This window comes from Glycine max, chromosome 19 (genome assembly GCF_000004515.6).
Source record: "Glycine max cultivar Williams 82 chromosome 19, Glycine_max_v4.0, whole genome shotgun sequence".
NCBI lineage: Eukaryota > Viridiplantae > Streptophyta > Magnoliopsida > Fabales > Fabaceae > Glycine > Glycine max.
This window is the reverse complement of record NC_038255.2, coordinates 40,543,696-40,555,229: the sequence shown is the minus strand read 5'-3', so window position 1 is coordinate 40,555,229 and position 11,534 is coordinate 40,543,696. Positions and strand designations below refer to the sequence as shown.

The window sequence follows — 11,534 nt, the reverse complement described above, 5'->3', positions numbered from 1 at the left end:
TAAGTTGAATCTTGAATTGATAAAAAATCAGTTCAAATTGACATGTGAACATCTCTAATAAGTGTTACATTTGTTTTGGTAGAAGCAACTAGAAAAGAAATTTTTTTATATTTAGTGAGTTTAATTTATGCCCATTTATTATTGTAAAGTATTTATATCGAAATCTAATAATAATTTAATAGTTAATTAAGGTTTTAGTCCCTCAAGTTTTTAGGCTTTTAATTTAGTCCTTCAAATTCTTTTTGATAACTTTTAGCCCTCCATTAATTTTTTGTCATTATCTTTAGTCTTTCTAAATGTTTTTGTCCATTTTTAATCTCTTATTTATTTTTATTGTTTGAAATTAGTCTCAAATATAAAATAAAATGATAAACTAAAACTGGAGAAAATAAAGACTAATTTTGAGTAATAAAAATAAATAAGGAATTAAAAATGGATAAAAAATTTAGAGAAAGTAAAAATATTCATGAAAAATCAATGAAGGCATAAAAATTATAAAAAAAAATAATTAAAGGACTAAAAATTAGAATCTTAAAAAAATTTGAGAGAGTAAAAGCTTAATTAACCCATAATTTAATCATTTTATTGTTCTGTTTTACGGCTTCATGTTTTAAGATGCCATTATTTAACAGAATCGAATGCTTTTCTGCACCGCCGAAAAGCTTAAAATAAGTTAGTCGATGGAGTTTTTTCTTAGCTCCTTTTTCTACATTTCTATGCTATAAATAAGCCCTTTTTTTTTTTTTGAAAGCTTATGTTGAAAAGTGTTTGACCTAGCGTCTCCATAAAAGGAGAAGAAAAGCTAAAAAAAAAAAAAAAAACAAGTTAGGCCAAACACTAAGTGCGTGTTTCATTTAGCTTGTTTTGGAGAAATGACGATATATTTTGTTAGATCTGAGACAGTTTTTGAAAACAAAGTGATTATTTATTTCTCTTCTCACGGCTCTCCAATAGAAACGCCTTTGATGCGAGCAATCACAGCCCACAGGGCAGATCATACTCCAGATTGCAGCTGATGTTTTGCAGGTCTGTCACTTGAAAGTGAGACGATGCATGGCTACTTTATGACAGTCAACAACATTACATGGGGTCCCATAAGATGAGCCATGCTAGTGAGTCACACAATAAGCATACTTGACTCGAGATGCAGAAATTTCCATGATGAAACCGAGTACTTGAAGGAATGGAGGGAAGTGAGCTGTGTTCTACCCCTGTGAACAAAAACTTCATCCTATTACAGAACATAATGTTTTGTGGGGTTATGCATTTGGTTCTCGGATGTTGATCAACTTCCCAAATCCTTTGGAGAATGTTTGGCACTCCATGCATTTGCTCTGACAAAACATGCAAATTTGGGTCTAAAAAAATTGAGATCATAGGTAGAGGTATTTATAATTTTATACACGCACAAACAGAAGTTCTTTTATCTGAGATTAACATTGTATGTATCAAGGATAAACTGACAGCTAACTGAGCTTAACGGTTAACAGAGAAATAACCAACTAATTGAAAACTATCTATTACATGTAAAGAAGAAACCTTGAAAGTTGGTTCAAGCACCTTGACAATGACCTTTGTCACAGTACTTGCATTATCTGATCTGTGTTACTTCATGGTGTTGTCAGGTAAACTACGACTTGCCATGTACTCCCAGTCCCATGCAGGACAACCATCTACGCTCAAATCTTCTAGGGTAGTGAGGCAATGGATGTGACTTGGATGAAAGAGCAGTGAAGGACATTCTGCAACATGGAGCCTCTTAAGATGAGTCATTCTAGGTAAACACTCAGGAAGAAACTTAAGTTTAGGCAAATTATAAATCATCAATGTCTGTAAAGTATCCGCAGCTCCTTCGATCCATTCAGGAAGTACTTGTAGCCACGGAAAATTCTCTACATGCAGAAATTTCATCCTCCATCTTTTGATTGGGCTTTCATCACCCAAAAACAAATTTATCATCCCACAGTCTGCAACAAACAGAGCGTCTAGTTTAGGGAGAATATAAAGGGGTAAGGACATTAGGCTCCCACATGATCTAACAACCAATATTTGAAGGGAACTGAGTTGAGTGAGTTGTGCCTTTTCCAACAAAAATTTCAAATTGACACAATATTCAAAACTCAAGGTTTGAAGATTGCTCAAGTTTGCAAATTCATCCTGTGACAGAGAAGATTGCTTTGTGGTTATTTTCAGCTCTCGAAGGTTAATCAACATCCCGATTCCTTTAGGCAATGCTTTAAGCTCCATGCATCCACTGACTGAAAAAACTTGCAAATTCTGGAGTTTGCAAATAGAATTAGGAAGTCTTTTGATTTTGCCATTATTGGAAAGGTCGAGAACTCGCAAATGCCCCAATTTAGCAATTGAATTAGGAAGAGTCTCAAAAGAAGAATCACTTAAATCTAAGACCCGTAAGTATCTGTATCTTGATACCCATGTCTTCAAAATAATTTCACTGGCAAGACCCACTCCTTCAATGGGAAAAGTAATTGTTCTCAGACTTCTGGATTTGGGGAACACGGCATGGTCAGGTAAACCATTTTCAACAATTGATATGTGCCTTACATGCTCAGGTATATTCCGTGTACAAGCATCTACCATCAGATACTCCTCCTTCGCAACATACAGGGCAAGATCATGCACCAAATCGTGTACGTTGAAAAAATAGAAGGGGCCAAAATCTGTGATATCCTGGAGAAATGATCTTGAATGCAACTCTTCTATATATTGTCTTGCAATTTTCTCTACCTTTTGACTTCCATTTGGGGATTGTAGTAGTCCAAGTGACGCCCAAAGATTGGTAATTTCAGTATTTATAAAGCGAAAATCTTTGGGAAAAAGGGCAAAATAAGCAAAACAGTGCCTCAAATGGGATGGCATTTGATCATAGCTCAACTTAAGTGCTGGTAAAATGTCATTTCTCTTTTGTTCTAAATTCCATATCTCATGGTCTCTCACAAATTCCCACTTATCTAAATCAGAAGTTGAGAACAGAGAACTTCCCAAGCTTCTCACTGCCAAAGGAACCCCTTTGCATTTTTTCACAATTTCCTTTCCGATCTCCATTAGATTTGGATATTCCTTCTCTTGACCTTCCTTAAATGCCCATCTCACAAACAGCGATATACAATTCTCTGGAGAAAGGCCCTCTAAAACATAAGAGGGAATAGTGCCCATCATTGAAGCAATGGAGTTACTTCGCGTTGTCACTATGATTTTGCTTCCCACTGCACCAACTTTTATTAAATTTTTCAAGTCAATCCATTTTGTATAATCATCATTCCATATATCATCCAAGACCAGTAAAAATTTCTGAAGAGAAAGCTTGTGTCTAAGACGAGTTTGAAGCTGCTCAATATCTAAGCTGTTGATGTTTTCTTGGTAAGCAAGAGCAATATTTGGAGCTGAAGCTGAAGCAGAATTGATGATTTTAATAATAATCTGCCTAATGTCAAATTCATCAGAGATACAAACCCACATCTTCAATTGGAAAAGTTCATCCATCCTCTTATCATTGAACACCAACTTTGCAAGTGTGGTCTTCCCCAACCCTCCAATACCCACTATGGGAATAACACACAGACTTCTATCACCATACCCATCACCATCAGGGTGGGGTTGCATCAAGAGCTTGATAATTTCTTCCTTATCAGTCTCCCTTCCAATCACATCTGAAGCATCCACATGGGAATAAGTCATTTCTCTCCTTTGCACAAGCCTGAGGTCAACCTCAATCTTCTCAAGACCAAACTTATTCCCATCTGCTGCTATCTTATCTAATCTTTCCCTAACATCTTTAATTTGATGAGCCATCCTAAGACGGAAAACAAGCGAATTAGATGAAGAAAAGAAGTGGCCTACCTTCACCCTGACGCTGCCTGAAGCTTTAACAACTTGCTTTTGCGAGCCTTGGCACTCAAATTCATCCAACACATCTTCAGCATCGAAGCAAACATTTTGAATCTGCCTGAGCCATTCGCGCAACCCATGCTTGTGCTCCTTCTTCTCCTCAGCATCCAACAGCACCCCTTTCACAATTGACAATGTGTCTTTGATCCCCTTCAGATCCTCATACACACCGTAGGCTCGAGAAGCCTCTTCATAAGCATAAGAAGCAAGTTTCCCCAGCAGTGATTCAGCAATATCAAAGACAAAAGATTCGGCCATGTTCTTCAGGAAAGAGCTGAAACGGAGATGGGATAGAAGTTTGTGTTTGTGGTGGTGATTGTGTCTCCTTGTCCATACTAGTTCATTTAATCATTTGACAAGTCAATCAGTTGACGCGAAGTCTCTCAGTCAATTGTTTTAAAGTTCTTTAAACCCTGGTAGATCTACAAAACTTACATACTATACTACGGGAAATTTTTTAGTGAACCAATGGTTCATGAAGTACTGAATCATGTAATCTAAAAACATATTCACAAAAAAAAAAGTGATCTAAAAAACATTTTGACATTGTATCTGCGTTACGTGACACTCATGCGTTCATACATGCAATTTGAATCCTCTAATCCACGTGTTCCTAGACTGTTTCATTATGTTACACTACGCTGATAAATTCTAGTGGGTACTAATTAAGATGATCGTAGATCGTAGTGCACCTAAAACCGATCATAAGCAGACTTTGGGGGCCCGCGCATCATTGATTACTTCCAACAAAATTGTCTTCTTTAAAGAAACCTAGTAGAACCCATTAGCAAAATCTTATAATAATTTTATCCCTTATCCAATTTTTTTTTTTGTTTGTTTTAGTCCATATATATATATATATATATATAAAATTTCTATCAAATATTTTTTCAAAGGGACTAAAACAAAATGAATAAAATATCGTAAGGATTAAAATGAAAAAAATAAATATATTAGAAGGATTAAAACAAAATAATAATGACCAAAAACAAAAAAAATTATTTTATTAAAAACTCAATGGAAAGAAAATATTTATTAAGGACTCAAAATAAAATTCCCTAATTTATTAGGAACCTAATAAAATATATTTAAGTCTAGACTATTATACACTTAAGCAAAATAAATTCTAGCAATTTTAAACCGTCAAAAATAAATGTGATAAATGAATAACACATCATCACTTAATGCCTACATTTAACGCTAGGGACCAAACACCAAATAGAAAAATAGTTTAGGAATTAAGAGGGGTCAAACTTTAATTTAGTTGAGGAACTAAAAATTAAAAATTTTAATAGTTGAGGGCTAAAAACATATTTTGTCCTATATTTTAATTCACGATCTTCCTATTTGATCGCCTCCTATGTATTTCCACTTGACTCATATTTAAGCAAAAAAAATGGTCTTATATATTTGATTTAAATATAAATAAATCAACTAATTTTGGTCTATTTAGTGTTATCATTCTTAAAACACCCTTCATTTAATTCTAATTTTATTTTCAATCACTATTTTTTATTCATGATATCAAGTTTAAATGAAAGACATTTTTTATTATATGGTTGTGGTGATTGTGCCTCCACGTCATACTCGTCCATATAGTCTTATGAGAAGTCAACAAAATGACATGAATTCTCAGTTAATGTTATTTTAACCTTTGGTAAGTCTACATGACTTGCATCTATGTAAATTCTTGAATGACCCAATTAACAAAGTCTTAGAATACATGATTAATAAATTACATTGTTGGACTACAAGTGCAAAAATAAAGTCTCATATCGAATAGAAATAGGAGTTAAGTAACATAAAAGTAAAAAAAACCCATAAACCTAATTCTTTAAGATTTTAGGTTAAAAATATGATATTAAATTTGCTTATGTAACTACATAGACAGGAGCAAGAAAAACAAGAAATGAGACAAGAATTAATTCAGACTAAAAAACAACTTAAACAAGTAACATATGTACTGTTAAACTTGGGTTATCTTAGCTCTTATTCTCATCCTCCTCCATCTCCTCAACATAGTAGTGACAATGAGGATGATGAATACAATGATCATATCAAATTGGATGATATATAATATGATATCTTGCTTAATTGTTTGAAAGAGGTGTGTTACCTTAACATATGTTTACTATTATTTAGGTTCCAAATTAATAACAAATGGTTATTCATTTTTTTTTGTTTTATTAATGATGCAAGAGCCTTACTTTACTAAAGAACAAAGTTTTTCTTTGGGGACGTGGTGGAAATTTATGAATTCCATTGGTAACCTAGGTTATATTAGAATTTTGGATAAAGTAGTAAAAAAAACCCAGAGTTTTTATACATTTATGGCCAGTTTTTTTAGTGGTAGGATATTTTAGTTTGAATTTTGCTTTGTGATGCTACACTCTGATGTAAAACTTATGATATTTTATTCTAAATTTATTGCTAGCATTGGCATTTAATTTGAAATACTTCGATTGTTATACAAGCCATTTTCTAACTTGATGGTTAGTTGCTTAATTGATGATAAAAATTATACTTTTGGTATCTCGTTTGTTTCTTGTTGCTTTTAAGGCATTGGTTTTAGCTTAATATATAGGCAAGCAGTAGTATTGGCCTATTAGGTAAGAAATTGTATATTATAAATAGAAATTATGTGATGGAAGCTTGCTTGTGGAACTTTTATGGAGGCTGGATCTTTGAGCTTCAATGAGGTCCTTCAATGGTGATTTTTCACCATGGAGATGCAGCGGAAGACAAAGAAGAAGAGGTGAGAGGAAACACCATCCACTAGGGAATAAGCCATGAAAGAAGGAGCTTCGCCACCAAGAATGTGCCTTGGATAAAAAGCTTGGAGAGGATGCTTCAATGGAGGAAAAGAAAGAGAGAGAAAGAGAGAGGGGGGGAGCACGAAATTGAAGGAAGAAAAGGGAGAGAGAAGTTGAACTTTGAGTTGTATTTCACAAGACTCTCATTCATCAAAGTTATCACAAGTGTTACACATACTTCTATTTATAGCCTAGGTAGCTTCCTTGAGTGGACTCAACCTTGGCCCATGGGCTCAGAAATCTACCCTGAGGTTCATGAGAACCCCAGGGCCTTCTTTAGCAGCTCTAATCCAATCCTCTTTGAGTCTTCTATCCAATACCCTTGGGGGGTAGGATTGCATCATTATGTCTATAGTTTGGAATTATGCACTCACTTAGAGGAAGTTGAAGAAGTGGAAAATGAGTAAATGCTTCTAAGAGTGTTATGCAACAGATAGTCAAGGAGGATAGTCTACTTTTCATTGTCCAAAAGAGTGGGGGGAGGAGAGGGTATAAGGCAGAAAGGTTGGTTAAAAAGGGCCAAAATGCAAACAATGTTGTCAATGGTACCCACTTGCATTGCAACTTGCACTTGGAGACCACCAAGAGTGTGTTAGCTGCCTAATTGAGAGTTGGTGTAGTTGTAATTTTAGAGTGGGACTTGGACATTTTTCCTTTCTACTTGGTCACCAATGAGAAACATTTATAACTAAACTGTCCTTAAAAAGCATTGGTTAGAGTTTGGTTTGATATTTCCATATGCATGAAAAGGCTTCTTCCTCTTCCACTTTCTCTCCCTCCATCCTTTCCTAGTATGGAATATAAACTCTTAATTTGAAATTATTTTTACCTTGTTTTCCTCTTGAAGTGTGATTGAATACAATAAATAAAATAAATAGAAATGTTTTTACCTCAGTAAGAAAAAGATGAAAGATAACATAGAAGTAATCTTTGGCATCATTCTAAATGTAGTAATGATGATAATTTACTTAGATCTTTGTAAAAAGTCCTTACCATGATTTAGCTCAAATTTAATATTTATGCCTTCTTCAATTTTATCTTTTCAAAATCCAGAGATAGACATTGTAATTTTCAATACATTTTATAGTAATTTAAAAAATTATGTTAAAATAATTATTTAAATATTCTTAAAATATTTAATTATTTTATTTTAAAAAGCATAGGAAATTACCAACGGATGATTTTATTTTGCAAGAAAATCCGTAGGTAATTTCCTGCGGAAATACAAATTGACTGGAAACTTTCCTGCAGATTTTCTTGTGATTTTCAAATCCATAGGAAATTTCCTGAAAAATAAAATCCGCAAGAAAAAATTACTTGTGAATTTTGTTGAGGCTTATTTCGTAGGAAAGTTTCCTGCAGATTTCTTTTGCAGGAAAGTTTGCAGAAAATTTCCTGCAAATTCTAGATTGACAGAAGCTATTGTCTACAAAGGTTTTACCTACAAATTTAATTCGATAGGAAAATCTGAGGAAACGTGTTTCTAGCGAGTTTTTGTGAAAATTCCGCAGATAATAAGCAAAATTCTAGTAGTATTCTTTGTCAAGTTGTGGCACTCAAATACGTCCAATACATGTTCAACATCTAAACATACATTTTGAATCTGCCTCAGCCATTTGTGCGCGCAATCCGTGCTTTTGCTCCTTTTTCTCCTCAGCATCCAAAAACACATCTTTTACAATGGACAATGTGTCTTGGATCCCTTTAAGATCTTCATACACATCATAGCTAGGCTTGAGAAGCTTCTTCAGAAACATAAGAAGCAAGCTTCCCCAGCAGTGATTCAGCAATATCAAAGACAAAATATTCGGCCATTTTCTTTTGGAAAGTGGAGAAACGGAGGTTGGATAGAACTTCACGGGTGGTGTGGTGATGGTGCCTCCATCACTCCATGTCCATACTAGTTCATTTAATCTTATGGCAAGTGATAGGGGTGCTGGTATAAGAAGCTGGCTTCGAGGGCCAGGACCTCCAGAGAAAAGAAGAGAAGCTTAAAGAAGACAAGCAGAGATGGAGAAGGATAGTATTTCTTATTGATCTGCTGATTATTTATATATAGTGCTTACTGCTAACAGAATTGTCCTAATCCTTTAGGAATATTTTTATAACAGAATTTGGCTAGGAATTAATGTTCCCTAGCAGCAGACAACATTATCCGGCAAATCCTCACTGATTTTCAGACATAATCTTTGAGGTACGAAGGCCTGGTAATGCTTCTCTTAGTCTTTGTCATTTGCACCCCTGCTTTTGCTGTTGTGGTTCCTGCTTCCATTTCTGGTATTACTTCTGATATGCTATATCATCTTCCTTCGGCCCTTCCTAACAGCAAACCAAACAATTTGTCTGAAATCTCAGTCAATTTTTACTTATTTAATATTATTTTATCCTCTGGTCAGCCTATATAAGACTTGCATACGGCGGGAAATTCTTGAATGAACGAATGTTTCATGAAATACTGAATTACGTGATCTAGAAACATTTTACTATTCAAGACTTAGTACCCGCGTGACGGCCTTTCAAAAAAAAAAAAAGACTTGGTAAGTGACCCACCCATGCGTTTGTATGCAATCAGAGTCTTCTAATCCATGTGCACAGAGTGTCTCACATTGTTTACATGGATAAATTCTAGTGTGCACCAATTAAGATGACAATAGTGCACCTAAAACCAATCTTAATATGACACTGGGAACGGGCAGTAAATGGAAGATAATTTTTGGCATGGTTTTGTTGTATCTAAAATTTATGAATTCTGTAAAAAAAAAAAAAAAAAGTGAAGTTGAATGAATTAACAATATCTTAAAGTGAAGATAAGGATTTGAAAGGTGTAGAAAAATAGTTGCGTCACATTATTTTGTGGTTTAAGGTAGGGCCAATTGTAGGTCAGGTCAGCCTACAAGATTTCAAAGATCAATGCCAGTTCTATTACGGTTACGCCCAATTGCCACCGTCAATCACTCTGGACAACTCTTCCAGAGATATGAGACTTAGAGTTTAACCCCACACCGAACCCCAGGTATCTTCCTTCATTGGGATTTTTCTCAAAATTAGGGAATTTAACTCAATTATCCTAGGATGCACCAAAACGAGAACGGGATAGATAAGGGTATGGGTATGAGAATAAAAAATGATAAATATAAAAATCTCAAGATATGGGTACGACTAGAAAATGGTAATTTTTAAATTTTTATTATTATTTAAAGAAACTAAAAAATAAAAAAACATGAGAAATAAGTAAAAACGGTAGCATATTATAAAATTAAAGATAATAAATTTAATCAATTAAAAATACATAATCCTATGCAGGAAGCATTTGATCTATTCTAAAAGGTTAGTCAACCATGTCATATATATAATAAATTTACTGCAGCTGCAATGAGAGGAATGCTGAATTGAGGATATGCGTGTACAATTACTTAATTTAGTGCAGCTGCAATGATATATTTTTCTAAAAGTTCATCATGGTCGTACCTTTTTTATGTTTTTATTTTTCTAAAATGCTGAATTGGGGATACACATGTACCTTTTTTTTACTTACTTGCAATGAGATATTTACGTGTATACCTTTTTTCTAAAAGGTCGTACCTAAATTGGGGAAAGAAACCTAGAAAGCAATAAACAAGTGTTCCTTTTTTTTCTTTTCTATGTGTTTTATTAAGAGAATAACATATGATCACTCCAAGCGAAGGAAACTATGGGCAAAACGTTCCTTTTTTTCTATTCTATTGCTTGGAGTGATTAAGGTTTGGGGTTTGTTGATTTCGTGTAGTGATTAAGAGAATGGCAGAAGAAAGCGAGGGACCGATAGAGGAAAGGGAGATCATACCTGTTTGGCTCTCTGGTTCGTTGGTGGTGACTACCCAATGAGGACTCGAGGAGACAAAGTAAAAGAGAGGAGCAAGGAATCCATAAATTTTCTGTTGGTTCTTTTCTTTCCTCTTTTATATGTTTTCTTTTTTAATTTTGGATGTTGGGGACGTGCATGTAGTCGTCCCCAATACGTCCCCCCGACGGCCAGCTGTACCCAAGAAATTGACGTCATTCCCGGGACGTTCCCTTGCCACCCTGTTCCGTCCCCATCCTCATGCAGTACCGGAAACAGGGGACACCACCTAGCAGGTGTCCCCGTGCTTTATACCTTTCTAGATTTTTTCTTTTCATGACTCAATTTGAGAATTTAACTGAATTCAATTTTAGATATTCTGGACGTTTCTTTTCAATCAAAATTTGTTATTGAAGTTCAAATTTGCGATTGTATTCCATGTATTTTTTGTACTGAAGTCCGAATTTTCCTTTGAAAACAGTAATTGTTTTAGTATGGAACAATAACCAGAAGAGTGAACATTGAAAAATGCAGTTGTGGATTCACTCACAATGTGCTCTTGATGTTGTTTTTATCACACTTGCAATTACAACTCAAGTTTCTTTTTTTGGGCATAATTTAAATCTTTTCTTCGTAGTATGCAATTATGCCATTAATGGTCTACCTTCCTCTTCTTATTCCCATTTTTTTATTCTCTGAATAGAAAGCTTGTTTTGTTTAGTTGCTGGAATTGTTAAATTACTTCTAGTTAGGTTTGTGTTTGCTGAACTAGAGGCACATTCACCCAACGACTTTTTCTACACAAATGCGAATGATAAGGAACTTCGATTGGTTTCTGGTTGTATGCATAGAGGATTTGCACTTTAAGCACAGAGCTTATTGGTTAGAGAATGTGTTGGCTTGTGCTGTTCGAATTAGGTTCTGAGTTACTTAAGTTGAAGAGAGTCAAGAGTTAACTTGAAGAAGATCGACAAGCTTGCTGCTCTGACAAT

General features: G+C 34.6%; 1 protein-coding gene across 1 annotated transcript; it reads right to left on the bottom strand.

Moving 5' to 3' along the window:
* Window positions 1–837: 837 nt before the first annotated feature.
* LOC100796004 (putative disease resistance protein RGA3) lies at window positions 838–4,354 on the bottom strand. The gene is made up of 2 exons (XM_006604300.4): window positions 1,561–4,354; window positions 838–1,334 (listed from the first exon to the last, which is right to left on the bottom strand). The coding sequence occupies exon 1, from the start codon at window positions 4,165–4,167 to the stop codon at window positions 1,606–1,608; it is 2,562 nt and encodes an 853-aa protein (XP_006604363.1). The 5' UTR covers window positions 4,168–4,354; the 3' UTR covers window positions 838–1,334; window positions 1,561–1,605.
* Window positions 4,355–11,534: the final 7,180 nt, after the last annotated feature.